General features: G+C 56.3%; 13 protein-coding genes across 13 annotated transcripts; 4 read left to right on the plus strand and 9 right to left on the minus strand.

The window, feature by feature from the left end:
* Positions 1-26: 26 nt before the first annotated feature.
* Positions 27-533, minus strand: CLUP02_14983 (uncharacterized protein; the record flags this gene model as incomplete). Its single annotated transcript, XM_049293907.1, has 3 exons — positions 27-184; positions 268-308; positions 400-533. The coding sequence occupies 3 exons, from the start codon at positions 531-533 to the stop codon at positions 27-29; spliced, it is 333 nt and encodes a 110-aa protein (XP_049151053.1).
* Positions 534-618: 85 nt separating this feature from the next.
* CLUP02_14984 (calcineurin-like phosphoesterase) lies at positions 619-2040 on the plus strand (the record flags this gene model as incomplete). The annotated part of the gene is made up of 2 exons (XM_049293908.1): positions 619-647; positions 747-2040. 2 exons carry the CDS (start codon positions 619-621, stop codon positions 2038-2040), a joined length of 1323 nt encoding a protein of 440 aa, XP_049151054.1.
* Positions 2041-2162: 122 nt separating this feature from the next.
* Positions 2163-4964, minus strand: CLUP02_14985 (mixed-linked glucanase; the record flags this gene model as incomplete). The annotated part of the gene is made up of 9 exons (XM_049293909.1): positions 2163-2313; positions 2380-3093; positions 3154-3600; positions 3666-3781; positions 3843-4115; positions 4164-4290; positions 4350-4443; positions 4561-4775; positions 4870-4964. 9 exons carry the CDS (start codon positions 4962-4964, stop codon positions 2163-2165), a joined length of 2232 nt encoding a protein of 743 aa, XP_049151055.1.
* A 1471-nt stretch (positions 4965-6435) lies between these two features.
* On the minus strand, positions 6436-7761 carry CLUP02_14986 (Pex2/Pex12 amino terminal region; the record flags this gene model as incomplete). Its single annotated transcript, XM_049293910.1, has 1 exon — positions 6436-7761. The coding sequence occupies one exon, from the start codon at positions 7759-7761 to the stop codon at positions 6436-6438; it is 1326 nt and encodes a 441-aa protein (XP_049151056.1).
* A 623-nt stretch (positions 7762-8384) lies between these two features.
* CLUP02_14987 (thioesterase superfamily protein) lies at positions 8385-8992 on the plus strand (the record flags this gene model as incomplete). Its single annotated transcript, XM_049293911.1, has 2 exons — positions 8385-8495; positions 8573-8992. 2 exons carry the CDS (start codon positions 8385-8387, stop codon positions 8990-8992), a joined length of 531 nt encoding a protein of 176 aa, XP_049151057.1.
* Positions 8993-9199: 207 nt separating this feature from the next.
* On the minus strand, positions 9200-11322 carry CLUP02_14988 (F-box domain-containing protein; the record flags this gene model as incomplete). The annotated part of the gene is made up of 5 exons (XM_049293912.1): positions 9200-9515; positions 9629-9770; positions 9892-10804; positions 10892-10987; positions 11080-11322. 5 exons carry the CDS (start codon positions 11320-11322, stop codon positions 9200-9202), a joined length of 1710 nt encoding a protein of 569 aa, XP_049151058.1.
* A 1612-nt stretch (positions 11323-12934) lies between these two features.
* On the minus strand, positions 12935-16143 carry CLUP02_14989 (uncharacterized protein; the record flags this gene model as incomplete). The annotated part of the gene is made up of 3 exons (XM_049293913.1): positions 12935-14837; positions 14900-15754; positions 15806-16143. 3 exons carry the CDS (start codon positions 16141-16143, stop codon positions 12935-12937), a joined length of 3096 nt encoding a protein of 1031 aa, XP_049151059.1.
* Positions 16144-17037: 894 nt separating this feature from the next.
* On the minus strand, positions 17038-19527 carry CLUP02_14990 (uncharacterized protein; the record flags this gene model as incomplete). Its single annotated transcript, XM_049293914.1, has 9 exons — positions 17038-17311; positions 17367-17501; positions 17608-17834; positions 17895-18207; positions 18253-18272; positions 18376-18468; positions 18591-18708; positions 18962-19280; positions 19344-19527. 9 exons carry the CDS (start codon positions 19525-19527, stop codon positions 17038-17040), a joined length of 1683 nt encoding a protein of 560 aa, XP_049151060.1.
* Positions 19528-19812: 285 nt separating this feature from the next.
* Positions 19813-21310, minus strand: CLUP02_14991 (uncharacterized protein; the record flags this gene model as incomplete). The annotated part of the gene is made up of 9 exons (XM_049293915.1): positions 19813-19881; positions 19980-20021; positions 20068-20151; positions 20281-20534; positions 20613-20644; positions 20742-20802; positions 20973-21103; positions 21171-21231; positions 21304-21310. The coding sequence occupies 9 exons, from the start codon at positions 21308-21310 to the stop codon at positions 19813-19815; spliced, it is 741 nt and encodes a 246-aa protein (XP_049151061.1).
* Positions 21311-21383: 73 nt separating this feature from the next.
* On the minus strand, positions 21384-22816 carry CLUP02_14992 (uncharacterized protein; the record flags this gene model as incomplete). Its single annotated transcript, XM_049293916.1, has 6 exons — positions 21384-21550; positions 21607-21767; positions 21911-22022; positions 22085-22237; positions 22297-22577; positions 22656-22816. 6 exons carry the CDS (start codon positions 22814-22816, stop codon positions 21384-21386), a joined length of 1035 nt encoding a protein of 344 aa, XP_049151062.1.
* Positions 22817-23555: 739 nt separating this feature from the next.
* CLUP02_14993 (uncharacterized protein) lies at positions 23556-24187 on the plus strand (the record flags this gene model as incomplete). The annotated part of the gene is made up of 2 exons (XM_049293917.1): positions 23556-23768; positions 23858-24187. The coding sequence occupies 2 exons, from the start codon at positions 23556-23558 to the stop codon at positions 24185-24187; spliced, it is 543 nt and encodes a 180-aa protein (XP_049151063.1).
* Positions 24188-24418: 231 nt separating this feature from the next.
* On the plus strand, positions 24419-26723 carry CLUP02_14994 (chaperone DnaJ; the record flags this gene model as incomplete). Its single annotated transcript, XM_049293918.1, has 5 exons — positions 24419-24561; positions 24607-24828; positions 24920-25112; positions 25148-26406; positions 26549-26723. The coding sequence occupies 5 exons, from the start codon at positions 24419-24421 to the stop codon at positions 26721-26723; spliced, it is 1992 nt and encodes a 663-aa protein (XP_049151064.1).
* Positions 26724-27321: 598 nt separating this feature from the next.
* CLUP02_14995 (uncharacterized protein) lies at positions 27322-27726 on the minus strand (the record flags this gene model as incomplete). Its single annotated transcript, XM_049293919.1, has 1 exon — positions 27322-27726. A coding segment is annotated over one exon (405 nt), but the record flags the coding sequence as incomplete, so codon positions are not given.
* Between the last annotated feature and the right edge of the window lie 233 nt (positions 27727-27959).

Consider the following 27959-nt stretch of genomic DNA (forward strand, 5'->3'; position numbering starts at 1 on the left):
GCGGACCGCGGGTTCGTCCCAAGAGATCAGTCGTCGGGAGCTCGAGCACGGATGGTATGTGTGCAGGGTAGGAGGTCTGGATTGTAGAGATGGGATGCACTTTGAGACAAGATATGAGAGCTATCCAAATGCTCGAAAGTGACGGGATCACGACAAGAGAAAAGGTGGTAGGGTTCGCGATGGTCTTAAAGCCAAGTGCGAGAATGTTAGCCAAGTGGCTGAAAGTAATGACGGCGATGTCTCGCTTGGCAGGTTTTTTTAATGAACAGAAGGAGAGAGGAGCTTGGGCGTTTGGCTGGCTGGCGGGACTGAGGGAACCGTCACGTCACCGCGCAGGGCCCCGACTTGGCCGGGGAGCTCATTTTCAGGGAACAAGCTCTAGCCCCTCAATGCCTCTACGAAGTACCTGGTGCCCACCAGTCGATCCCACCACCGCTACGCCAAACATGGGTTGGCGCTGCCGTGTCGCTGGGAAAGGTCCAGTGGTGTTGTACGGAGTACTTGGTGGGCTTGTAGCATCGTAGCAGTGACATTGGTGGTGCGTGGCTCGTGCTGCCCCGGCCTCCCCCTCCACCACTCCCCTCCTCCTCTGGCCCCCAGCATAGCTGAACCGCCGCCATGCCAGGTGCCGGCCGGCCCACCTCACTGTGGACATGGCGACATGCACCGACTGATTGACTTCTGACGGGTGGATTGTCATTGGATTGCACATGTGCTGGCTGGTGCTGTCATCGGTGGGGTTTCAGCTTTGGCAGCTGCTTGGAGCTCCCTCTGCCCCATGTGAAGATCCGTCCGGCCAACCTCAACACCACTTCACCTCACCTCACCTCACCTCACCTCACCACACCGTATCTCACCTCAATTCATATCACCAATTTCACTCACCTCGCACAGCAGCTCACATGGAAGTCGTATAATCCCTGCGTCCCTTCACTCGATATCCCCACGACCAGGGACACCGGCGGACACACTCTCCAAATGACTCTCCTCACAGCCCTCGGCCTCCGCCGCAAAAACGACTGGGAGCCCCTAACCCTTATCGACGCCATCCTTCTCTCACCCCTAAACCTCCTCGTCACAATCATCTACAGCATAACCCTCTTCCTCCGCGGTCGACCCTTCACCCCGCCCCGCGACAAGCCCGCCATCCGCATCGTCTGTCTCTCCGACACCCACGACCGCACCGACGTTGACATACCCCCGGGGGACCTCCTCATCCACGCCGGCGACCTCACCAACGCCGGCACCGTCGCCGACATCCAGGCCCAGCTCGACTGGCTCGCCGCTCAGCCTCACCAGCACAAGATCCTCGTATGCGGCAACCATGACAGTTTCTTCGATCCCAGCGCCCGTCTGCCCGAGGACCGCGGCAAGAGCCTCGATTTCAAGGGGGTCCGCTATCTCATCCGTGATGCCGTCACGCTGGAGTTCAAGGGTGGCCGTCACTTGAAGATCTATGGTGCCCCTGATATCCCGACCTGCGGCGGTTCAGAAATGGCTTTCCAATACGATCGTTCATCACCGCCCTGGACCAACACGGTACCAATTGACACTGACGTTTTGATCACTCACACACCACCAGTAAGTCTCATCTCATCTCATAGTACTTCATTTCACTTCATCTCATCCTCTCCACCTGCGAAAACTTCCTCGTCTAACACAAGCCACAAGAAAACCCACCTAGACCTAAACCTAGGCTGCCCAGCCCTCCTCCAAGAAGTCTGGCGCGTCCGCCCCAAACTCCACGTCTTCGGCCACGTCCACTGGGGCCACGGCCGCCAGACCGTCCACTTTGACGACTGCCAGCGCGCCTACGAGGCCCTCATGTCCCGCCCGCCCCGCGGCCTCTTCCGCGACCTCTTCCCCCACGCCGGCTGGCGGGACGCTCTCGCCGTCCTGGGCTACGGCATACACGGCGTCGTCTGGAAGTGGCTCATGGTCGGGCCCGGCGGCAACACCAGCAGTCTCATGGTCAACGCCGCGCAAATGTACGGCAACACGGGGCGGCTGGGGAACCCGGTGGAAGTAGTGGATTTGTAATGAGATAAAGAGCAAGACAATGACTTGGGATCATAAAGTTTTTGTGTACCTATAACAACTACGTATAATGTAGTAAGGCGATGCGCCCGTTGCGCTGGTGTGGTATCATGGCGATGTCTATGCTAATGAACGTGGTGGGGGAAATCAACGAAAGAAACCAAGCAGAAAGATAGAAAGAAGTGAGAAAGAGAGAGACCAAATGCGCCGCCAATATGCACCGGGAACCAGCCCACCGAGTCGCACGTCGCCTCGACGTCAAATCCACAATTCCCACTTCATCAGAAAAACATCAACGCGAATCGTACAACCGCAATAGCGACCCCCAACCCAACAGCCCACCCAAAGTTCACCTCCGCCACGGACGCCCCTGCACTAACAGACACCATCGACGGAGTGGGTCTCCCGGTCGCGGGCGGCGTCGCCGCCGCACCAGTCACCGATCCAGTGGGCCAATACCCCGTCGACGTCCCGGCTCCGGCTCCGGCCCCGGTGCCCGGCACCGCAAGCACCAAAAACGGCACCGTAAGCGTCACACGGTCCGCGCCATCGGCACCACACCCGGCGCACGAGGCCACCGTCGTCGTCATCGGCACGCTCACGGCCGCGGGCTGCATCCCGTCACCGCCGCAGTACTTGTTGCACCCCGGCACCAGGATCGTGGTACAGTGCTCCGCGGGCGTCAGGCGCGCCGCGTCGGTGGCGCAGACGGTGGTGTACGTCACCGTCGTGACGAGCGTCGATGTGGGTGGGGTATGGGGTTCCGGGTCGCCCAGGGGCGGGGCGTTGGGGGGTACTTCGTCTGTGAGACGGGCGTAGACTGACAAGAGGTAGGTTGAGGGCGCGGCGCGGCGGTGGAGGTGGAGGTGCATGAGGCGGCGGTGGGGGTTCGAGGAGAAGGACGGCGGGAGGGTGTCTCGCTTTGGCTTCGTGGCTGGGGTGCTTGTGGTGCCGCCGCAGAGCTGGGTGCTGTTTCCTGGGCAGGGGCTGTTGCAGAGGGCGCGGTCTGTCGTTGCTCTGGTGTCTGGGTCGAGGTCGTCTGCGCAGAAGCATTCGCTGGGAAGGGGATGTGTTAGTGGGAGAGGATTTATCTGAGAAGAGGGTTCGGGACGTTACCTTTCGCGGACACCGGCGTATTTCCCGGGTCTGCAGAGATCAATACACTTGCCGAGCGTCATATCCGCCGCCGAGGCCTTGAGCAAGAAGCTCTGAAACCCGGTCCCGGAGCCGAAGCAGCCGAGATACGCATATTCCCCAATCGTCGCCGGCTCGCGCCCTGGGACTACGGGGTCCGTCGAGGGGCTCGGCGGCGCGGTGGCGGTCGGTCCCACGACGGTGGACAGGACGACGGACGAGACCTGGGAGGACTGCATTGTGGCGGTGGACACGATGACAGTACCGTTTTGCGTGAAACTCGTCACGATAGTGGCAGGGTTCGGTACCGTGGTGTAGATTGTCGATGTGGTCTGGACCGTTGTCGTTGTCGTCGGCTCGGACGGGCTGGCGGTGGTGTTCGTGGCGAGGCCTTGTTCGTAGACGTCGATGTAGTTGACTTCCCAGTATCTGGTTTTCCGCTTCTCGTCAGGGAGGTTCCAGGGAGCATGTGTGAGAAAGGTCCGATGACTTACGCGTTTGCGAATGCGGTAGGATTGTTCGCCACGTACTCGACGCACGTCGGCGCCCGCTGATTACAGGTGTCCCCGTCCTTGCCCCAGATGTTGGCAGCATAATCACCGCAAAAGTTCTGAACGTCCCAAAGTCAGCTTGATTTGTAATATACTCACGCAACTTCGCGCAGAACATACTGTCTGAATCACAATACTCATATCCTTAAAGTATGTGTCTACATCACACGACGACGTCCCAAACAGCGCAGATGGCAGGCCCCAGCCGGACGGGTCCGGGTTCTTGGCAACAATATCGTCCGGGATGCTCTGCCTCGGCCAGTGCCAGATACTGATGGCCTCCGAGGTCCACTCGAGCGCGTAGACGCCGCCGCCGACTGCGTTGAAAGCGTCTCCGTAGGTGTGTGTGTCCGAGGCGGGGGGAAGGTAGTTGCAGCCGGCGTTGTTGGTGGTCTAATTTTTGGTGTCTTGTTAGCAAGAGAGCACACAGCCACACATCACCAAATGATGAATACACAAGGGGCCGTGGGCTTCACTGAGGAGACTACATACACCTGGGCTTTCACAGTCGAGGAGGAGAGGTTGGCCGGCGGCTGCGGGGGAGTCTGGGATACGGCATCCTGATGTACTAGATTTATCGTGTTAAACCCGACTTCTAGATCTGGCATGAAGGAGTGCGAGACTCACGTGTGTCCGGAGAGGATATTCTTTGTAGCCTGGTTCGCGCCCTCGATGATATCAATTTCTCCGCTTGTAGGCCAGTCCGGTCCATACATCCAGACTACCAGATTCAATGTAAGCTAGTGAGCCAAGAAAGGTAACCACGTCTTCAACGGTTCTGATCCCCTCCAAGACTCGGCAAGATGAAGGGACCCAAAAAGGAGAGATCCAAACTTACACGCAGGCCACAACCCACAAACCGACGGCGGCATGTGCGCGAAATCACCGATAAACAGTCCATGGTTGTACTGCCTCTTGCTCTCTAGCCTCAAACTCGGCCGTCCGTCGCCGAGGCCGTACGTGTTCTTGTTATCCACGCCCAGCGTCACGGCCTGCGTGTCCGGGTCGATGAAGTAGAGGCCCTTTGCAAGGGCGTCGGGCTGGCTCTGGTACCTATCTTTGCCGTTAGTTCATCCATGTCCAACTCCGCTCGACTGACAACAGGGTCTAGGCCGATGTCTGTGAGTAGGAGGAGGAAAAGACGTACCTTACGAAGCCGTTGGATGGGTCGGCATAGTTGATAAAGTTGAAGTCTGAAATCAAGTTCGCGCCGAAGTACGACTGCGATAAGCTGTACGCCATGTTGGCTTCTCTTCCTCTTCCTCTCCTAATGTTCCTTTACACCTTTGTTCGTGTCGTCTCGAGGCTTTTTTTGCTGTGCCCTTTGTCGTGTTAAGAGATTCAAGAGATTGTATGAATGACCACCCTAAAAACAATCTGAATAGAGCGAGAGAGGTCGGGTGCGTCAGCGATCGATGATCGGAAACCGATGGGCATGCACACGTCAACGAGAGACTCTGGTTGATTCAGATAAACAGAGAGAGAGAGATAGAGAGAAGGAGAGTGAGAGAGAGCAAACGCCACGACTCAGTTTCGATGATCGAACAGAAACCATATGTCATGAGACCCTTCAGAGAGAGGGGTGTAGTTTCCTTATAACCCTTTGCTCGTCAACATCTCCCTTGCGACTGATCCAGGTACAGAATCACCAAAGATGCGAACCTCGACGAATGGATTTCCAAGTCTGCCCTCCTCCACATGAGAACCACACCACCACCATCGCAGCCCTCACTCCCGGTCAGGAATGCCACTGCTCGACCGCCGTCTGGCCAAGGACCTGTCCAAGGACCCAAGCCTCGGGGATGCTCGAGATCCATCTCCCTCCCAGCCTCCTCAAGAAAACCTATTTAGAACAGGTGACGTTTGCCTCTCCACAAGAAGCACTTGCTCCTATGGGTCTACGCCTAGTTGGACGAACAGACGACCAAAAAGGATAAGAAAGCTAGACCGGTCTGGTGGAAGTCGACAGAGAATCCAATACGCAGGTAATCCATTTCGAGAGACCCAACCACGCAATATCCACTCCAAAAAGAGAAAGCCAAGGAAGCAGACCAAGCTTGACGAGAGAAAGAAGGGAAACAAGAGGAATGCAAGCATCGCTAGCTTCGCTCAAAAAAGTTGCCTTCCTCTCTGCCCATCCATAAACCCTCCGAGCGTAGCAGACTCGGCAGACCGAGACATCCTGACGGCGAGACAGGAGGTGCGCCGCCCAGGCAAAAAAAGAAGCGGAAGCAAAACCGTTCGAAGAAGAGAGGCCCAACCAACAGTAAGTGAAAAACGTGAAACCCAATAGAGAAGTAGAATCGAATGCCAGATCACGTAGAAAGGGATCGGGGGGGGCGTGGGGCCGGACCACCGCCCCGATGTGAGACATCTTCCCCTCCATTCCAAGCGGTGGAGGTATTCCTGGTCCCGCATTCTTCATGTCCGACCCTTGCTTCCACCGGGTTTCCACCTCCGAAGTTCTCAGAGCCAGAAAAGAAAAGACAAAAAAAAAGGACAACGATGCTCTAGATCGTGAGTGGGTATATTATTCATATGGTGGATATGGCATACAAGCGGAAACAAAAAAGGACAAGTTCGTGACCCAAACGCCATGGCCTTTTTCGGCTTATGCCTACCACCTTTAAGTAATCCCTCCCCTCAACACTCACCCCGACTCCTTCTCGTCGTCGGTAAACTACTGACCCAAATTCTCTCACTTGTACTAGTCTTACACCATGATCCTCCTCAGCCCCTCCGTGCCTCCCAGGACGCGTCGGCCAGTGACCGCACACCGCCCCTGTCCGCTCTCCCACTTGCCTTCCTTGTCTCCCATGAAATCTTCCTGCATCGGATGCAAACCCTCCACCCACCGGTGAATGCACGTGTAGCAGTACACAATACCCGTCTGACACGCCGTCGGTGTAACGATGGGATCCTCGCAAATAGGGCACAGCGCCGAGTCCTCGGGCGCAGTCACCGTATAGATGGGCAACAGCGAAGGCGTCGCGATAGGCGCCGTCTCAGCAGCCGGAACAGCCGCGTCCGCCGACTCGTCGTCGCCGCTAACCGCCTTCTCCTTGCCCTTGCCCGTCGCGGCAGCACCTGCTCTTCCAGCTCCTCCCTTGCCAGCCCCCAGGCCCGAGACCACAGGGGGCGGGAGATCCAGCGTCTCGGACGCCTTGCGCGACAGCTGCTTGGCAAAGTCGGACGCGTGCCACCACTCGAGAAACTTGAGCGCAAAGATGCTCATCGGCAGCAGCAGAGACAGGCTGGAGAGCAGACGCGGGCCCATCTCGCGCGGGGAGAAGAGGGATCTCCACCCGGGCGGCGCGCCGGGCTTTCCGTTCGCCTTGCCGCCGCCGCTCGTGAGCGCGTCAATGGCCTGGTAATCGGCGCCCGTCATCCTCCTCATGCGGGTGCCGATGAGCCACAGGAACGGGTTGTGGTACTTGCTGTTGTCAAACAGGTAGGCCAGGTTGAACGACAGCAGCGCAAAGTAGTAGGCCGCGTTGACGCTCGGGTAGATGTTGCGCAGGAACCAGCGGTAATAGTGCAGGAAGCGCTGCTTCAGCGTCGGGTTGGGCGGCATCTGGGTGTAGGCGGCGCCGAGGAGCGCCCGCGGCGCGTTCACCTCGTAACCCTCATCGAGCTTCCTCTGCAGGTAGGGGACGCCGACGGCGACGGCGAGGTTCATCCATATGTCCTTCGTGCCGAGCTTGAGGGTGTCCCGTACGACGGCGGGCGCGGAGGCGCTGGCGCGCGGGATCTCGGCGTGCAGGGCCTTTTCGCGCTTCAGGCCGTAAAAGTTCTCGGTGAAGCTGCCGCCGCGGGTCTTTAGGTAGTGGCGCTCGACGAGGAGCATGAGCAGGGCGTAGAGCTCATCGAAGGAGTTGAGGGCGCGCAGGAGGTAGCGCGGGTATCGTTGGGTCGCGATGGTGAGGAGGTATCGGATGGTGGGCGGGAGGAGGGAGTTGAGCTGCTGTTCGGAGATGAGCTCGAAGAGGGAGGGTTTCTGGTCGTCGAAGGAGCCCCGGAGGGCGGTCATGAACTCCATGGTGGACGAGGGCGGGCGGGCATCGGGGTTGACGTGATGACGATACCGTCAATGGTTTCTTGCTGCGAGTGCGCGGATGCAAAAGAGTGAGTTGCGCTGTTATCTGGGCATGGCGATGACGGATCAGGTGTCGTCGGGTGGGTTGGTGATAATGGAAGGCTGCAGATCTCCGTACAGGTGAGGTGGTTTATCTTATCGTCGGCGGTTGGTTTGTCAGAAGTTGGAGGTTGAACGTACCGAAAGGGATTTGCCGAGGCAGTTCCACTAGCGTGCCGAAGATAGGGACCAAGAACCCGGGGAAGCCAGCGGGGCCATTTGCTGTGGAAATGGAAGGGTACCCAAGAAAAGGTACCCATCCGGACCCCCAACCGAACTCAATTGAATTATAGCATCAGCAACTCGATCATTCTCACTTTAGATCGAGGCTCACTCATAGATCGCCTATCTATTCAGTCATCGCCTTCTGGTTGATTATCTGTGGCCTAGTACCCCATCGATGCCCTCATTGATTCAGCTTTCTTCCAACAGCTAGAGCCCGACTCGCTGTCAGCGACAGACGACACTCACTTTCTCATCTCACTCTCACTCTCACTCTAAACTCACACGACGACACCTCATTCACAATGGGCATCCCATCCCAGTTCAAGTCCGTCTTCGAAGCCAAGGCAGGCGAAGAGCGCATCCAAGCCTGGCTGAACCTAGACAAGGACGACGCGGGCAACTTCAAATTCGGCGTACGTCCCTTCCCCCCCCCCCTTTCTCATCACATCTCACCCCGAGCAGAGTAAACATAAACCAGACTGACACAAAGAACCTCCAGAACTGGATGGGCGCCCTCATCCCCTCCATATCCCTCCTCTCCACCTCCCTCGCCCCCACCCCGCGCGCCACCTTCGCCTTCACCGTCCTCCCGGAGCACTGCAACCGCGCCGGCAACCTCCACGGCGGCGCCGCCGCCACCCTCTTCGACTCCCTCACCACCATGCCCCTGGCCCTCGTCAACGACAAGCCGGGCTACTGGCAGTTCCTCGGCGTCTCCCGCACCATCAACTGCAGCTACCTCCGCCCGGCCCCCAACGGCGAGGAGTGCCTCGTCGAGTGCGAGATCGTCCAGATCGGCCGGACGCTGTGCCAGCTCAGGGGTACCCTCACGAGGCGGAGCGACGGGGTGGTGCTGGCTACGTGCGAGCATCACAAGTTTAACACTGATCCGCCCGCGAGCAAGTTGTGATTTGGAACGGCCTTGCTTCTATCTTTCTTTTTTCAGATGAATACGAGTGTAAGGAGTTTGGATGAGAAGAAACGTTGAGTGAGACTCACGATATCTATTACCCACGCGGCATACACATACAGCTGTAGACGTTACACATAAGCTAGAACAAATCCACAAAGCCAACAAAAACCATCAGATTCCACCAAACCCACCACCCGTATCCCATCACTGCTCTATAAGATGATGCCCACCAAGCACAAGATCCATAAGCTCGGAATCCGGCGCCGCCAACGCCGCCAAATCCTCCACCAGCTCCTCATCATCAATCTCGCCCCCGTCATCGTCGTCGTCCTCCCCCCACTCCCCGACCACAAAGTCCTCGTCGTCGTCCTCGTTGCTAGCCAGCTCCGCGTCAAAGTCCATGATGGGCAGGAAATCGTGAATGTCAATCTTCTTGTCGTCGCCGTCCTTGGGGCCCGGCGCCCGGTCCGAGACCTTGAAGTAGGCGCTGGGCCCGCAGGGGCCGTGGGGGTCGTAGTCTCTGTAAGTCGCAGAGGTTAGTTGGCATCGGCTCCCTCTCGTTCGGTATGTTCTCTCTTCTTGAGTAGATGCTGGAAAGGGAGGTGGGAGGAAGAAGGAGGAGATACAACATACGTATCGAACCAGTGTCCCATGACACCGCGAGCCGACCCAACACCGCCAATCTGTATCCCCTCGCTCCGCCACCGCGCGTGGCCGTTGAAAACGGAGAAGGTCGTCCACCTCACCTCGCCCTCCTTGGTCATCCGAACCGTGCCTTCAGTAGCCAATTAGAATCAGTCGAAATTTAACGGAAAAAGCCACATGAAAAAAGGGGCCTTCCACCGTGAAGTAGCCAGGATCTTTCTTACAAAGAAAGGAAGACGAGGAAAACTTACCGCGAAGTTGCGAATGCGCATTCTCATCCCACGAATCATCAACCGACCGCGACAACCCATGAAAATGCACTACAGGCAGCTCCTTCCCATCCTCCTCCCCGGGCGGCTGCACATCAACAACATACATCTTCATCAAGATAATCCTCGTCGCCTCCCCGACGTCCAGCGGCGGCCGCGGCACCTCGATCGGCGGCGGCTCCTCTCCGATCGGGAAATTATAGTGGAAGAAATCGTTATAGTCGATGAAACAAACCACCCTCAACCACGTGCCCGCGACGCCGTACGGGTCCTCCAGATCCAAATCCCGGATCCCTCTCCCCGGCGAGGGCACGTAACTCCCCGACCACGAGCCCGCAAACGGCTTCTCCCAGAGGTTGGAAAATACCTTTGCGGTGAGACGCTGCGATCTGATGTTGCTCCCCAGCACGATCATGATGGCCTCCATCTTTTCCCAGTCCACCCGCCCCGAATCGTCGTCTCGAAAGGGCCCCCATTTCGTGCGCGTCGTGTACTGTCGCATGTCGTAGACCTTGCACGCGGCGTAGGGGTATACCCGCGAGGACCGCGTGCGGCCAAAGTTGAAGATGGGGCGGCCGTAGAGGCAGTGGAGCTTTGCGCTCTGTTGGTGGATGTCGTCGGCGGTTGGGTCCGCCAGCCGGGAGGAAGAGGACGATGACTGCCGGCGGCGGCTGCTGCTTGTCGGGCGTGCTACGTCGCCGCGCGCGCGGTCAAAGATGTGAGAGCGACACAGAAAAGCCACCCGCGCGGGCTCGTCGCGGAAGAAGTTGGCTAGGGCGGCGGCGTTGCGGGAGACGGCGTGGGTGCCTGTGTCGTTTTGCGTCTCGCCTGTCGGGGAGGCATGTTGTAGCAGCCTGTTGACGACGTCGGATACGAAGGGGAGGAGGTCGCGGGACTAGTTAGGGTAGCGCAGATGAGAACGGGTTCATGATATCCCATATGCCTTTACGATAGTGAAGGGAGGCAAGGGAATCTCTCTCACCTTTTCGTTGAAACTATCCCCGGCGCAAACGAGACCGAGTCTCACGAAATCGTGCAGTTCCCTCTCCCAATCCAGCCCGGTCTGCCTAGGTGTGTCCTATTCGAGAAATCGCGAATTAGGCCATTTCCTTCCTCTCCAATGCGACGCAAGACAAAAGGTAATTGCGGGACGGGGGGTTTGTTCTATACAAGAGCATTCAAATACACGTCCTTGGAAAGTTTCTGATTCCCCTTGACGTAGGAGTGCAAGAACCGACATGTGCGGGGCAGACGTCCGAGGTCGCGGGGCTCGAGGCCCGAAAAGATGTGATGGAGGATCTCTGCCGGCAGCAGGTTGATATGCAGCACCTGATGCTGCTGCTGCTGCGGCGGCGGCTGCGGCATCTTGGGCGACGACGATGGGTACGGCGACGCCCTATCGGATTCAAGCATCTGGAGGGTGGAGCTTATCGCGCCGCGGCGGGTTGCGATCTTTTGCGTGTTGTATGTTCACAACTCCCTCAGAGAGGAATGCGTCGTTGAGAAATGGACAAGTGGTTTGGGGAACAAGCTCCTGAACGAGGGGCCGGTCAACGAGTCACGACGAGAAGAAACATTTCTTGGGGTAGGTAGCAAAGCAATGAAGGTGGGAAGAATCGAGCAAGGTAAGGCAGGACAAGGCAGGTAGACAAACAGCGGATCGGAAGCTTAAACTTACGTCGTCCACCCGGTTGGTCAAACCGCCCACGCAAACCTCCCACGCGGGTCACGAACCACATGCAGCGTTCGTGCGGGGAGAACTGCAGGGTGTACGGCGTTTGGAGCAGGTACCTATCCGAATCTATGTAAGGGCCGGCAGGGCGAGCGCGCGTGGGTACCGCCTGCCTGCGATCCGTGAAGCTCCCCCCGCGCCTGAAGTTCTGCACTTTGGTCAACCCCGGAGCTCAAGGGTGTGTGAGCTTCCGGCGTATCAGCGCGGTGGAGAATGGCGGACACTGTGTGTTATGCAGACAAAAGTGTTATTGCCTCTGAGATTGGTTCGTCGGAGCCCTGACGAACAGCTCTCTCGACCGAGGTTGCCCTACGGATACCTACCTCTCTGGCAGCGCAGCAGTTCCTCGGTTTTCCGACCGTCCCGTCCCCTAAAGCACATATTCTCTGGAACGTCAAGAACCCCTCTCCGTGGAGCCCTATCAAGAAGAGTCACCAGGAGTCAGTATAAGTCATCATGACGTAAGGCAAGGTAGAGAAGATCACTACTTACCTTACTTACCTAAGACAACGATCAACAGGCGCTATCAGAGTCCATGCCTTAGCCCCGCACTCATCGGAGCCGGGAAGTGGGCCCCGCCCGGCTCCGGACTCGGGAGGCCTAATGTCCAAAGCAAACGGAAGCGGAGCATACGATCCACAAAATTTCAACTCGCCAATATCACCGGCGTTCCCTTGGCAGACGGCTCTCTTTCACAGCGCCGGGCTTGCATCAGGAAACGTCAGAGCCACCTCTCCGGCGCAAAGAAAGTCACCGGCAATTCCCGAGCTACGTGATCTCGGATAGGTGGGATTTCCAGTCCCTCAGACATCCCACGTTCCGCGTCCTTACCTAAGTCGGTTTTCTCTTTTGGCAGCAGGTCGTCTACCGCGACCTGGAAATGGTATGGCGCCGACATGTATCAGACATTGCAATGGAACCTGGCATGTGGTCAGGCAAGATTATATTCATCAGTGTACTCTCTCCGAGACCCTACTTTTTCCGTCTCAGCGCTAATGCTGAAATGCCACGAAGAATCCATCGCGCTGTGGTAAGACGCGCGCATCATGGGGGTATAGATACAGTACAACACACAAGAAGGAAAGAAAATGCTCAAGCTGAATGTCCATGCTGGCTCCCATTTATTCGATTTCATCGTCTGGGGCCGTCATCCTCGTGTCATGTCATCGCAAGAAGTGGTATAATATTTCAAAGTCAATCCCCCCAGTCGTCAATAAGTCGTGCCATTACCATGCGTAAGTCGTAATTAGAATGGCTTGAATGCAGTTTGGTCGTAATTTCGCTACTCGCCAGTTACATCGTGGTAGCCCCAGCGTTCAGCTGGAGACAATTATTGAGCAGATTGGCGCCTTCATGCAACAGCTCCCACCGGGTGGTTTCGAATGAGTCTTTGAGAACGAGCAGCATAGCCGTGTTTTCGTTGATGCCCTTCATGACCTTGAGCTCGTCTGGCGAGGACGCGCTCCCATATTTCAAAAGATATTCGCGCATTTGTCGTAACTGTTCCTGCTTGGATGTCGGGGGCGGAACATCGGGGCAGGGACCTTCCAGGGCGAATCCGTAACACCAAACAACAAGGGCAGCAAAGTATAGAACCCAAGGCCTGTTGAGGAGTACGTCGTCTCGTGCAGTGTACGGCTCATCGTACTTGAAGCCGTTGGGCTGATGTGCGTGGCCGCCATCGGGTATGAGAACAGAGCTGATGAACTTGAGAGCGTAAAAGGTTGCGTCGCGAGCCTTGGCGGTTGGTGCCCAAATGTCCTTCATTCTCCGTTGAGCACTATTGAGATCTTGCTGCCCAATAGCTCGCCCAAGAAGCCGCTTTGCTCTGGCAAAGATTTGACAGTCGACAATGTCAACGTGCATTGCCATATGTGCAAGATGATGCAGTACGGTACGGCTCTCGAAAACGACGTTGGCGTCATTCTTCTTCGCCGAGTCGTAGCGGTATGGGTCAGAAGAGCCCTCCGTTCTTGTGAGGGACTTGTCGAAATCTTCCTTCCAAGCATCAAAGGCCCTGGTCAGTGTTCCCCGCCATTTGTCTCTGCCGCCCAGTGCCTGAGACACGCCACCGCCAAGAACGTTGACCTGAAGGTCTCTTTGATTCATATGCCAACTAACGCTGAGAAGACCGGCCATGAGGACCATGCGACCAAATGGATTGGTCTGCACGCCTTGACCACTGAGCGTTCGTTTGAGACCCTCCAGAAAAGAGATGGGTTTCACACCGTTGGACAGTAGATTAGACTCGACTCTGCCAACTTCCGCACCACTCGTGGCTTTCCACAAGGCCTCATCGCAGGGCAGAGGCAGCCTCATTTCGTGCGTGACCATAACCGTAGAGTGGCCAAACATGGTAGCATGGATGGAGTCAATGACAAAAGCAGCAAACGCAGCTCGTCGTGTCGACTCGTTAGTGATCCAGTGATTCCACCACTCGTCTGCGGTGTGGGCCATGCCGGATGCTGAAGAATGGCGTGAGCTGTTTGTCTTGTCATCTCGAGGGTTTGGTGGCGAGTCGAGAGACGATTTGCCAATGAGAGACCTTCCACGGCGCATCAGGGTGATTGTGGTTGCGTGGTGGATGTGGGCTCGCTCGTGCAGCTCTCTGGTAGAGTACATCTTTTCGTACAGCTCGAGGAGCAGAAGTGTCTGGAACAGCCACAGCTTTGCCGGCGGCCTAAAGTTCGGGTCCATGAAAATCTCCCATCTCAGGTGCCAGGCTAGGAAGTTGGACAGCTGAGCACCCGCCTTTGTGACCTTCTGGCCGTGTGTTTTGTCGAGGCACGCCGCACCAATTGTCATCATTGCTAGAAGAAGCAGATTGGGCGTACGGTCGGGCGAGAATGTCGGCTTGTGGAGGATAGGAATCTGGTCACTGAAATGAACCCAGTACGAGCCGATGTAAGCCTGCATCATCCGCTTGCTAAGCATGTGATCGCCATCGCTGCGGTCACCCTCCAAAATGCTTTCACGTTGTCGCATCGCCGGAGCCTCATCGTTATCGTGAAACCTTTGGTTGATGAAGTCATAAATCTCTTGGCTCTTCTCCTCAGAGATTGTGGCCTCTGGAAGATTCTGGTCAAGCAGATTGTTGACAGCCATGACTTGATGAGGCCCCGAGGGAAAGTATCCCATAGGAACGCCGTCTGTTCCCACATAGGGGACGCTGTAGGGGTTCTGGTACTCGCCGTAGCTGCAAAAAATGTTAGTGAGGTTCGTGGCTAAACGAAGGTCAAAACCAACTTGCTAACATACCCGGGAGCCACCATCTGGCCCATGGGCGAGCCTTCCCCTCCTTGTTGCGTGTTGAAGAGGTAGGCAACGAAATCTTCTGGGATCGTCACATATGGCGATTTACTCAAGATGCTATCGCTCCCAAAAACGGGGATCGTCCCAGGCATAGACATCTGATCAAGGAGCATCATCTCGCCTGACTGCTGGGGGTGACCCTGCTCACTGTACTCGGCCGAAGTGGTGGGTGCATATGTTTGGCCTTCACGGGGTGCATTACCCGCGCCGTTGGAGAAGTCGGAGGGCGGCAAATTGAATTGCGGAAAGTTTTGCTGAGTTGTGTACGGTGCAGACTGAGGGGTGTTGTGCGGCTGGGTGTGGTAGCCGTGTGGATTGGCAACCGGGGACATGTAAGACCCGTTGGTCTGTCCAACCGGCCTTGGGCCGCTCGGAGACTGTTGCGGGGGGCGATGCGCCTGAACGCCTCCGTACCCATTGTCGTGATGCATGTAGCCGTCCATTCCGCCAGGGTGCACACCTATTGGGTATCCCGGCGGGGTGTTGGTTGCCTGAATGAACGGGCTACCAGATACATCTTTGGGCGACTGATACTGCATTTGGGCTTGCCGCATATTGGCGAAGCCCGTTCCCGGCCGACTAATCTCGGGCGAAGCAGACCCAGGCAGCGGGAAAGGTGGGCGATCCGTGGTAGGGGAGATATGGCTCATCATCGAGTCCTTTCGGTTCAGGGCGGACCCCTTGGCTGTGTGACGGTCTCTATGGCGGTTACACAAATCAAGCCGAACAAAAGTGCGACTACAATCAGGAAAGTCACAAGCATAAATCTGCTTGGGCGTGTGGTTGAGCTGGTGACGGTACCTGAAGAGTTGTTAGTTATGTGGGACATGGACTGTACACGGCACCACCTACAAGTGCTCGGCTCTAGAGTAGCTCTTTCCACAGCCCTCCTGAGGACATTCAAACTTTTTGTCCAAGCCTTTGCGACTCCTCCGTCTTTTTCTAGCAGGACCACCGTCCGAGTTGGAGGAGCCGGCTTTTCCTTCGTCTCCATCATCGTCCATGATGTCGGCATCCTTGTCTTCGGAGACCTCCCGCAGTCTTCCCCTACCGCTTTCGTGTTCCTGCTTGATGAAATGCTGCGGACTTGTCCGCGGCTCGTGATTTGTCGCCATTGTCGCAGGCCCAGCAGAGGGCAGCGAGGTTGAGGATTTGAAGCTAGCTGGATGTGCGGGTAAAACAGAAGTCATGGTTTTTCAGACGGCAGCTTCGTGAGATAGGCGTCGGAAAATCCGAGGTTGTTGGCGGCGCGGGTCCTGTTACGATGTAACGGACCAAGACTTGGAGACACCAGCTTCGTTGCGCTCAAAATTTATTGCCGCAACGGCGGTACTTGAGATGTTGTTTCGCGAAGCCTACGGGGGGCGGTAGAAACTCTTCGTTGTCAAGTGGCGCGACTTTGTCGGTCCAGTTGGATCGGTGGTGCTGGACGTCTCGTGTTCTTCAGTATTCGTACTATACAAGCTGCGTGCGCAAAATCGCACTCGAGTTTTCTAGGTTGGCCTCTCCAAAGCCAATTGGAGAGGATTTTCAAAACATGACGGGGAGGAAGTAACACCGGCCAGTAGAGGTAACGGTAGCGGCAACAGCGTGGCAAGAAGGTAGAGCGCGATGGGTGAGGGAAAAGTCGCGGTTGAGAGCGCAGTCCTCGAGGACAGTGAGATGCTCCTTCAGTTGAGGTACCGAGACCCTTGAGGCGAGATCAGGCAAGGCAAGGTAAGGTAAGCAGCTGGGAATGGTTAGCAGGTGGATGTCGGTGGAGATGGTAGTATTAATGACGGGTCTGCCGCCTGTTGCGGTAAAATGGACGAGCGCTGGACTGCATGACAGAGCGAAAGAGAGGGGAGGGGGTGGGTGTCAAAAAAACAAAATAAGAGACGGCAAGGTTGGAGGTTGCGGATGGGAGTGGACCGGGGCCGAAGGGCTGTGGAGATGTGGACTAGAAAGGGCGATAGAGATGGACCATAGCGTTGCGACCTAGGGGGTGGGCGTGTAACAACCATGAGCCAGGCCTGGCGCCATCGACTCTCTGTTCCTCAGATCTTTCTCTGGTGCTCTCTCTCTCTCTCTCTCTCTCTCTCTCCCTATTTCCTGGGGGAGGCGTCGCCGCCGTTCCAGTCGCACAAGCTGTCGTCCGGGGCGGTCCAGCCTCTAAGAAGCAAGACAGTGAACCTTGAGTGAAAGGATGGCGGGAGACGGGACGATGACATGGTGTTGTATCGGGTACGGGATCTGCTGATGGAAGCGGAGGTGGACTGTAGTGGCTGTAGTGCAAGATCAGGTACCTGGAGCTTCGGGGTACATTGGCCCCGAACGGCGTGGTCCCTTGAGTGCGAAGTAAACCGAAGCGAACCGTTGCTGTCCGTCAGTGGCATTCCCCAGCTAACCTGAGGTTAAGGTAGGTACCTCAAACTCAAGGAAAGCGGCGACCGATTGCACGTCGGGGAGCGCCGCTGGGCAGATGGATCGGTGTTCAGCGCTTGTGACAACTACAGCAGTAGCTGCGGCTGCCATAGTAGCCGATGGAGCTTGGTCGCATGTCATCCGGCTGAGGCATCATCGTCCCGAGTAACCCGCGTTAAGCTCGATTCGTGTTCCTAAGCAATGTACGGTCTCCGGCACTGGAAGCTGAATGGACCTAGGTAGACGTGGACGTGGCGAATTGTCGTTCCTGATCCACGGCGGCATGTCTGGCGGGTACCAGGTGGGATTGTCTCTCAAAGCCCCGGGGGGTTGGACTCGAAATGCCGGGAGACATGGTAAGGAACGGGAAGAGAACAGAAGGAAATATGGAGGGCGGGAAGGAGGCGACGGATGATGGAGAGACATATGAATAGAAAGAGGGAGAACGAGACAGACAGAATGGATTGGAATGCCTCACCTGAAGAAGATTTCACCTCGCCAAGTTGATGGACGCAAGGGCTCCCGCTGGACAGTGAACGGCAGTGCAGTGCAACGCAAAGCCAAACAAGGGGTGATGGTAGTTGGACTGGACGCGAAGCGCAGACACTGGCGTTTGTGTTGCTAATGTCGAGACAGGCAGAGAGAGTGCGCGCGAGAGAGAGAGATGGGGGCGGCTCGGAAAGGCAGGAAACAATGTCGTCTTTCTTCTCGAAGCTCGGATGGCAGGGCAGAAAGAAAGATGTTTGCTGCCGCTGAAGATTCGGGCCTTGTGGAGGTGTCGAATGGAGTGGATGGTGGTGAGTGGGTGGTGTTTGTGCTTGGTGCTTGGTGCTTGGTGCTTGGTGCTGATGCTGGTCCACCGTGTTAGTAGTTTACTCCGTATGGATACTTCGTACGCAGCAATGGCGGCAACGTCCTGGGGAAGTGGGTTGAATTGGAAAAACAAAAAAAGAAGCGTTTGACCATCTGGGCAGATGGATCGAGAGCGCAGAGTGGGAGTGTGGGGGGTCTTATGCCACCTCCCACTCCCACTCCCACTCCCCCTTCTCGTCAGTCTTGCCTCTCGATTCTCCAAGCATCCAAGGTAAGGTAAGCTTCCCCCCCTCTCTCTGCTTCCATTCTGTGCAGTGCAGTGCAGGGCAGGGCAGGGCAGCCAGGCAGGCAAGAGTGTGCGGGTTCTCTCTTCCACCCCCCGTGCCCCCCCTTTTCCCCCCCTCCACCCTTCTAGACAAACCTGGCCATCATCGGTGAGCCTAGGGTGTAGCCAAGGTGTGAGGCCCGCCGGCGATGCGATGCGATGCGATGCGATGCGCAGAACGCAGAAAGATGCCCTTGACCAAGCAGCTACTAAGCTGTGCACTCCCACAGGAGCACACATACCGCAGTACCTACACGGTAGGGCCGTAGCATGCCAAAAAAAAAGGTGTGGTGGGCCACGCCATGGAGGAGGGGTCCTTCATTAGTGCGCCTTCCTGCGCAGTATACTCCGTGACTCCGTACATAGGCACATAGAGTATCCGTAGAGTACATACATGTAAGTAATTATGAACATGTCATGTTGCGGTTGGAATGCTCCTTGACTTTGGGTGACTCCCCTTTTGAGACCCTTCCTTGGCACAGTCTACCGAATGGTCTTTGAGGGTGCACTCGGAGAGGGGGGAGGGGGAAACTGGAAAGATGATGCGGCCGGGCACTACTATCGTATATCCGTACATGCAATAATTGCCATGGTACCTCGCCTCTGGCAGGATAGACGCGCCGAGGGAACGGCCATCTCTGAAAGTGTGCTGCAGGGCAATATCGGAACTTGAACAAGGGCAATAGGCCGTGTAAGCAGAAGGGGGTATCCGCCTGGTCTTCGGTACCGTTCGCGAGAACCCGACAAAATAAAACTTGACAAGTGACCACCTGTGCATGTGCGTTCCTGCGCCTCGTCATTTACCCTCATGGAAGAAAAGCGTGCGGTATCCGTCCGAGGCAGCCGCACCATGCTCCTCACGTTTCCTCTGTATAGGTACACGGAGAGAGAGGTAGGAAAAGAGCAATGAGCCCAGAAGCCTGGTTGGCCGCAAAATCCCGCTCCAACAGCCGTCGCTATAGTCGTAGCCGAGGAAAATGTAACTGAACATGCTCAAGACTGCCGGCCACCGCTGGGTCTGGTTGCAATCCATGAATGCGTTTCGCCGGGTAGGAAACCGGACACTTCTGACCTGCTTTTTTTTTTCTACCGTGAGGGAGCCGAGATCGATCTGGTTGGCGTGGATAATAAGAAGACTAAGCCGTAAGTATATCGGGTCAGGAACCCCCCAACTCATCACATCGCTCGCCTCATCTTTTTTAGTCGACGGATATCGGTCGGCAAGCCGCCATGTTGAGCCAAGGTGAAGGAAGAATCAGTGACGTTTTGCTCTCACAATAGCTCCACATGGTTCCGAGTAGCGAGGCAATGGAGCGGGTCAGTCAAGCTGAGAGGGTGCTCTCATGACATTTCCAGGTGGTGGTCTCTGTCGTCGTACGACCGTCAACTGGATGAGCACAGCAGACACAGACTGGTCCCTTCGAGCTAGAGGGTCCCCGTCTAAAGACCCCCAAAGATCCCCCGAGTTCTCCTCGCTCGCCTTACGACAAGCATGCCCATGCCGTCCGTGACTGGCGTGGCTAGCTTCTGCAGGGATGGCCGGTGTGAGACTCGAGTCCCCTCAGTAGCTCACTTGAAGAAGACGAGACGTGTGGGGATGGGCGCGGTCTGGAGCTTGGACGGTGGACTTCACCCTTCTGGGGCGCCCTACCCCGGCCTATCGACATGGTTGCGTGGATCGGCCGCCAGTGTCGCCTAAGACTTCTCGAGCTTCTCTTTGGGGGTTATTGCTGCCAGCCTTTGCCAACCAGCATCTGCGTTATTTGACGGTTAGCTACCCACAGACGCCACTGTCAAAACTCCCACCGAGACCGTTCTCATTAGGGCAATTGCCCACGTAATTTGCTTCATAACCCTTTGCCGCTCTGTGGTACCTCGGCGTCAATGGTGCTAAGAGCTGCAAGATTGCTCCCCTCGAGGGTGGTGTTGTGTTGACAGAAAGTGAGACAATGTGAGAGAAGTACGTACCTAGTACACCCTGAGAGTTGAGCAAGACGCAGAAGAGAGGCAGGGTTGCGCCACAAAACCAGCACAAATTTGCTGCAAATTACCAGTCAATCACCTGTCACCGTTAATCCCACACGTGGTTATTCTCGTGGCAGGTCGCACCAGACCTACCAAACTGCCCGGCTATCGCGTCTAAGTTGTCGCTATCAAACCGAAGCTGCAGCACTCACTGATTAAGCTCGGAAACGGCCATGTTGTGGTACTCCAAGCTAGCCGCCCATCATACGCGTACGAATTCACCCAAAGGCGGATGCCATGTCGTTGTCGATCTTGTGCCAGTCATCAACCCCACGCTCTGAGGCTGAGATGCGTGAGGCACATCAGGAACAAATACCGCATTCTCGGGTGGGGCGTGGGTGAATCTTCCAAGTCGGCATAGTCTCAATATCGAAGCAGACAGATACGTTCAAAAGAGTATTTCCGGAGTCTCAGCCGGTACTTCGGCCATCCCCGTTGATGCACTCTTCATACCTTGGCTCTTCTCATCTCGTAATGGGTTCCCAATCTGGTATAGACCCTGAAATCGGAAAGGCAGCACACGACCCTTCTTGGTCGGGGCACTAACACTCCAAATCTGCTCGTGGGCAGCTATCCACGCCCGACTTCCATCGATGCCGGCAGTCAAATGAGCTCAAGTCGCATTGCTTCGGTCAACAGATTAGCGGTTACTGGTTGGAAATAACTGCTCGACTCGGAAACGATGGATCTTCGGACTCGCTACCCTGGTACCCTGCACCGCAATAGTGCTTCGTAGCTGCGCAGGACGCTTTTTCTTTTCCCGCTGGTTGTCACGCAGCCATACAACTCATTTGAAATGGCGACGACCCAGCTGGATTTCGAATCGCCTCTCTCCAGGCAGGTTATGATGCCACCTGACATGGATTATAGAATCTCCGGAAGAGAATGAGGCCAAGGAAATTTGGCGTTCAAGTTGCCAACTAGATGATGTCGATAATACTCCGTAGCCGTCATCTTTAGCTGTACTCTGCAGCCTAGGGCCGAGGCGACTCGCGAGAAGTTGTGGTGGAGGTGGGTGCAGGGATATTTAGCTGATCGTCGGTCAGCGCCTGTTGGAGGAAAACCACAGACAGTCGGCTCCACTCACGGTGAACTTCGGCAGGGACATGGGCTCCTTCGCAAGCTGGTCGTGGGCCAGCAAGGGTGAGGGTAACAACTAAATGATCTCCCTGGCAAGCCACAGTTCGGAAGTATATCGAACTGGCAGCAAAGTTGATGGCTTTCGTGTTGGTCTTGGAGTTGCGGTTCCTTGGACGATTTGTGTGGTCATGCCATCAACTCTTCTTTTCGGATGAATATCATTGGTAGGTATTTGTGGCGCCTACGGCGGGCAAAAGGTCGTGAGGGTTCAGGTCTCTCATCGAAGGCGTGCCACTTGCGCATGTCCTTACGGATTGGAGCCGTGGCCAGGTTTAACACCTGACCAATCCACAGGCTGATGCGCGTTCGATTGAGGATGCCCGATCATGCATCGTTTGGGTAGCCAGCCCCCCTTCTCGCGGCCTTTGGCAGGACCATGGCGTCAGTCAAATGAATAGACGAAATTTTGAGGCCTCAAAGCAGACGATATTCCCTCATGTCTGACCTGCGTACTTCGTAGTTAGTTTCGATATTAGTTGAGGAATAGAGCAGATAGCACGCCGTGGGGCTCTCAAGTCTGGCGTCGAAAGAAAGTTTGGGGGTCTCTTGGTCCACCTGCGTCTCGACGCGGGATGACCCTCGTGTGTATAGATTCAATTACGTGCGAGATGGCAACCCAAGCTACTGGGCCAGCCACACCTAGTGTTTCGTACAGCGTGGGGGATAGAAACCCAGACACAGTCGTGTCGGGCAAATCTCGCGGGCCGTATGTTGGCTCGGGTATCTGTATGGCCGGGAGCCCTGAAGGTCTTGAGATGCCCTGGCTCGATCAGGAGGCCAAGAATGAAGGAGAAGCTCCCTTGGTGCTCGCGGATGTGGCCGATATGCTCGTGCAGCCAAGAGTCGTCCTCCCTCAATGTGGGGAAATTGGGGTTGAGTTGGTGAGAGGGGATTGTCCCGTGCAAGCAGACGTCAATCCTTGGGCGCACAACATCCTTCAATTTTCAAGCTCTGCTGAATAAGTACTGCGTTCTGTGATTTTGATTTGCGGCGGACGGAAGCTTTCCCAATCGAAAGCTTGATTTACTGCCCCTGCCTGGATTGGCAAGTTGCCGATCGGAGCCCGTGTGTTGTTTACTGGCCGGTGGCACGCATTGCTTCCAGTGTACATATATTTTAAGTCGCGGCTGCTGATATTGCCTCGAGATTGGATGCATTGGTGAAGGGCATTTGGCTTCCACGAGTCTGAAATAGTAGGATCTGTTGTGTTCAATGAAAGGACTGGACAATGGGAATAGGTAGCCGCCGTCTGGAGTTGGAGAGCGCGGAAAAAGGTGAGGGGCCGACGGAACCTCCACCCTCGAGGGAGGTTCACCATTGCGCTATCCCAATTAGGCTGGAGCTGAAAATTTGCTCCGGAGCCGACAGGTGTAAGTAACTTAGGTAAGCAGGCAGAATGTCGGGGATCGCATTTCGAGCAGCGACTTTGTGTATGTACGTACCGATGTCGCACCACATTGACGCCAGCAACGGGGCCCAACTTTTCCAGGCACAACCTCTCGTGCCTCTCCAACTGTTCAGCGCTCGCTGTTCAGAGTTCGCGCCAGACCCCGAATTCCGCCATGCCGCCAGTGGCCGCCCCGCAGCTCGCTCCTGGACGCAGGCAGGGCCCTGGGCAACCTGCTAGCAACCAACAGAGGCACCGCCGGCTGTTTGGTGCCATGACGTGAGAAAAAATCCCCTTCTCGCCCACACCACGCATCCACGCACGCTTCCACTCTCTCGCCCCGGCCCTGCCTCTCTTCCCCCCTCACCACGCCTCACCAATTTCTTCCCAGTCTCCGTTCTCGAGTACGATGTGATACCTGAGCACGCCTCTCTCCTCCATTTCCTACGGCCTGTACCAAACCAGCTACGACGGTCTCGGCAAATCCTTATTTCATCCCTACTACCGTCATGGCACCCAAATCTTCCAAGGTCGCTCACGACGACACAAAGTCCGAGAACACAAACACCAAAGAGAAGCACACGTCTAGCTCTGGTAGTCACTCGAATGGCAAGCTTCGCCGTGTAGCTAGCTCGACGGGCTCTCAATTGCGAGAAGTCACGAATGCCAACGCTTCTGCTGACGCTCCCGCTCCGGCCAAGGAGGCTGCCCAAAATCCTGGCGTAAGGATACACCTCACCCCTTCGACCTCGCTATACCCACGCAGGCATCCCAGCCTTGTAAAACTGCCGGCTAACTTTGTCCTTTCCAGATTCAATGGAAAACCTTTGAGCGAGACACACTCCATGCGTACCGTCGCGAACACCACCTCAACACTCCTACCTCCTTTTCCTGCTCGTACCGTCAATTGGTCCTTTCGCGACCCGGTGGCATTGGCCTACACTCCCCAACGATGGCCCGAAAGAAGGAGAATAGAAGGCAGAGCAAAGAGCAACTGGCGATGACGGTACGGAAACACTTCAATGGTGTCGGCATACAAGAAAACGATGTCATCGTCGACTTTATTCACAAAGTCAGGAGCCAGGCCATAACCAAGGGCGACCGCCACAGAAGAGCGAATTCGAAATCGCATGACACTTGAAGACCTTAATGACGGAACGACTACTATTTGGGAATTAAACGCATCGAAAGAAGTTGGTTGACGGGTGTCTTTGTGTGTCACCGGAGCATAGAGCCACGCCCGGCCATTTGGGCGATTTCGGACTGCATAATGATACCTCACCGTGGGCAGGAAACCCCCCATGACGATAGACGACAAAGGCTAGACCCTTTGTCTCAATTTTTTCTTACATAGTTATGATCTATTACAGTAATGGAATATGGAGTTTTGGATCGGAAGAGTCTTCAGAAATCTACATTTAGTCTTGACATTGGCGCCTTAATTCCCCCCGGCTGCTCCTCCGAGTCCCGGCGCACCATTGGCTTTCATGCACGCACAACGCGCATCCCCCAGAAGTAGCCGCGAATTTCCACCTGCGGGCTGTGGGGCCTGTTCGCGAGCCACTTAAAGCCATCCCAAATTGCTGACGTGAAGCTTGAGGTGCAGCAGTTGTCCCCATTTTACCTACCCAAATTACCCCCGGTCCCCCTGCACTCACCCGCGCCTTTCTTGCTGCAGGTGCCTGAGGCAGTCACCGACTTTCGGCTTAGCATCGGGCCAAAAAAAAAGTTGATATCATCCCGTCTTTCAATGGCATCGAAGGGCAAAGAATTTGCGGGAGAGTTCCACTTGGACGTTGATGCTTTTTCCGCATCCCCGGGCCAATTTAACCCCCTAAAATCTACGACATACTGCTTCAGATGAATCGACAAGCTTCACAATGAATGCAAGCATTCTCACCAAGGCAGTGGCACCGAGCCGTCTGCTGTCCAGCCGTATTTCCAGGCAATCCAAGCTCAAGGATTCGGTCTGCAAACGCGCCCAAATCCACACCGTCACTTGTACCGTTAGACCCACGAAGCCTCTAGCTTCCCGGGTGACATCTCAAGCTCCCTCATCCAAACGTGTAAGTAAATATCGCTTGCTAAAGTGTCTAGGCAGCTTGCTGAGTGTTTACCTTTCAAGGCATTCCATGCGACATCCACCAACCTCGCACCGAGCGACCCCTACAAGACCCTGGGTGTTGACAAATCAGCATCTGCGGGCGACATCAAGAAGGCATACTACGGCCTAGCGAAGAAATACCATCCCGACACCAACAAAGATGCCGGAGCCAAGGAGAAGTTTGGCGAGATCCAGAGCGCATACGAAATCCTGTCCGACCCCAAGAAGAAGCAGCAATTCGACCAGTACGGCGCTGCCGGCTTCGACCCCGGCGGCGGCGGCGGCGACCCGTTCGGAGGCGCTGGAAACCCATTCGGCGGCGGGTTCGGAGGACAGGGCGGCTTCGGCGGCGCCGGCGGCTTCAACTTTGACGACATCTTCTCCGCGTTCACGGGCGGCCAGGGCTTCGGACGCCGCGGCGGCGGCGGAGGAGGCGGACGGAACCCCTTCCAGCAGGAGATCCTGGTGGGCGACAACATTGAGGTGCAGTCGAGCATATCCTTTATGGAGGCGGCCAAGGGAACGAGCAAGACCATCACGGTGACGCCCCTGACGGAGTGCGGGACGTGTACGGGCAGCGGGCTCAAGCAGGGCACCAAGCGGTCGGCGTGCAAGTCGTGCAATGGGACGGGCACGCGGGTGCATTTCATGAACGGCGGGTTCCAGATGGCGTCGACGTGCGGCAGCTGCGGCGGCACGGGCACGACGATCCCCCGGGGGTCGGAGTGCAGGTCGTGCGCGGGCAACGGCGTCGTGAGGGAGCGCAAGACCATCACGGTCGACATCCCCGCGGGCATCGAGGACGGGATGCGTCTGCGCGTCGACGGCGCGGGCGACGCGCCCGTGACGGGCAAGAACGCCGAGGCGGGCATGCGGACGCAAAAGGGCGACCTCTACGTCTTTGTGCGCGTCGCGACGGATCCCAAGTTCCGCAGGGCCGGGTCGGATATCCTGTACACGGCCAGCATCCCCATCACGACGGCGATGCTCGGCGGCGAGGTCACGGTGCCGACGCTCGACGGGCAGGTCAACGTCAAGGTGGCCACGGGCACCAACACGGGCGACAAGCTGACGCTGTCGGGCATGGGCATGAAGAAGCTCAACGGCAGGCGGGGCGGCTCCGGCGACCTCAAGGTGGAGTTCCGGGTGAATATGCCAAAGTACCTGAGCGCGAACCAGCGTACGCTGGTGGAGATGCTGGCGAACGAGATGGGAGACAAGACGGCGCGGAAGATTATGAACGTCACTCCCCAGGGGTGAGTCCCTTTTCCCTGCGCGAGAACACGAACGAGCGAGCCAGCCGACGCCGGGCTTTCCCTCCTCTTCTTTCCTCTCTGCCTCACACTATCCTGACGTTAGGATACCTCGACACCCGTTTGTACTAATTCCCGAAAGTAGAACCCAGCCAGCATCCCCTGATGACTCTGAGACTCACAAGAACGAGGGCTTCCTCAAGTCCATGTGGCACACCCTGACGAACCACCCGGCTCACCAGAAGCCTGGTGAGGACGGTGCGGCACCAACGGAGAAGAAGACGGACGAGAAGAAGGACGAGTCCAAGAAGGACTGTTGAGCTCTTGGCGGCTCGCCGTGAGTCAGAGGGTGTCTTTAATGTCCTCCGTCCTTGTACCATATCTCGGGCCTCCTTGCGCGGGCCTTGGCGGGTGTAGACGCGAACTTATAGAAGAAGCGGAAAAGTGTTGGAGGATCTTGCATGGCAGGTGTTTAACAAGGTTTTTTTTCCCCTGGGTTTCTGGCTTCTTTGTGCCCCCGACCTTCAGAAGGGGGGAAGGAGATTGCCAGCCCATTTTTGTTTGGTTTATGGAGGAAGCCCCATTGCTTTACTCGATTGTATTATTCACATGACTAAGAAAAAAGTGTACACTGTAGTATAGACCATAGGAGAGAGAGAAGAGATGGGAGGAGGGGAGAGGAGGGGAGGAAAGAAGGATAAGCCAGCTCCCCGCGGAGGCCACTCACCTCAGATTATTTACAAAGGACCACACCCAATCAATGAAGACAATATTCAACAACTTCTTTCTCAACTACGTTCGCAGGAGTGAATTGCGGCCGGAGAGATGGGGAATCCGAGAAGGTCGCCTTGTTGTGACGCGGGGCGCTTAGAGATCTAGACGATGAGACGCATAGAATTCATGTGAGCGCCGTGATGCTCACTTAGCATTCAGGGTCTGGCTGGTTGGTTCCGGCCGCAGAAACGGCGTTTTGCCGCGCACCAGGAAACTGAAAGCAACGGGAGAAATGCCACAAAGGAATGGAAAGACGGGGATCCTTGCAAGGAGCGGGCCGTTCGGGCCTGGCACCTGGTCCTGGCTCGGGTCCCTGAAAGTGGGACCACGAAGCGCCGGCCGCCGGCGACCAATGGGAGGACCGGGTGGAGGGGTAGCTAGAGGTCCGGATATTGGGTGGCCCGTCACCTGCATGAAGGTCGGGGCCAATGTGGTTGCGGAAGCGTGGGTTGTCGAAGTTTGGGTGAAGCGCGTTTGTGATGTTGTGTTAGTGGGATTGCGGATGGACTCTTCTGATATTGAAGGGGCATCGCGTCGTTGATGGTTAAGCTGCTTTCTCTACTGTCGAGTATCTGTAGCGCATTTACAGGTTCCTGCTCGGTTGAGATGAAGAAGTGTGGGTGAATTCGTTCCGCCCACGTGTAATGGTCAAGTCATCTCTGTCGGTAAAGAAGAGAATTGCTGACATGCAGCAGAGTCGGAACGTACATGTAAGCAGCGATGGGACCGTGATGAGCAGAAGGTGCGGTCTGGCCAAGGTGGAACTGAACGGAACCACATGG

Source organism: Colletotrichum lupini, chromosome 8 (genome assembly GCF_023278565.1).
Source record: "Colletotrichum lupini chromosome 8, complete sequence".
Lineage (NCBI taxonomy): Eukaryota > Fungi > Ascomycota > Sordariomycetes > Glomerellales > Glomerellaceae > Colletotrichum > Colletotrichum lupini.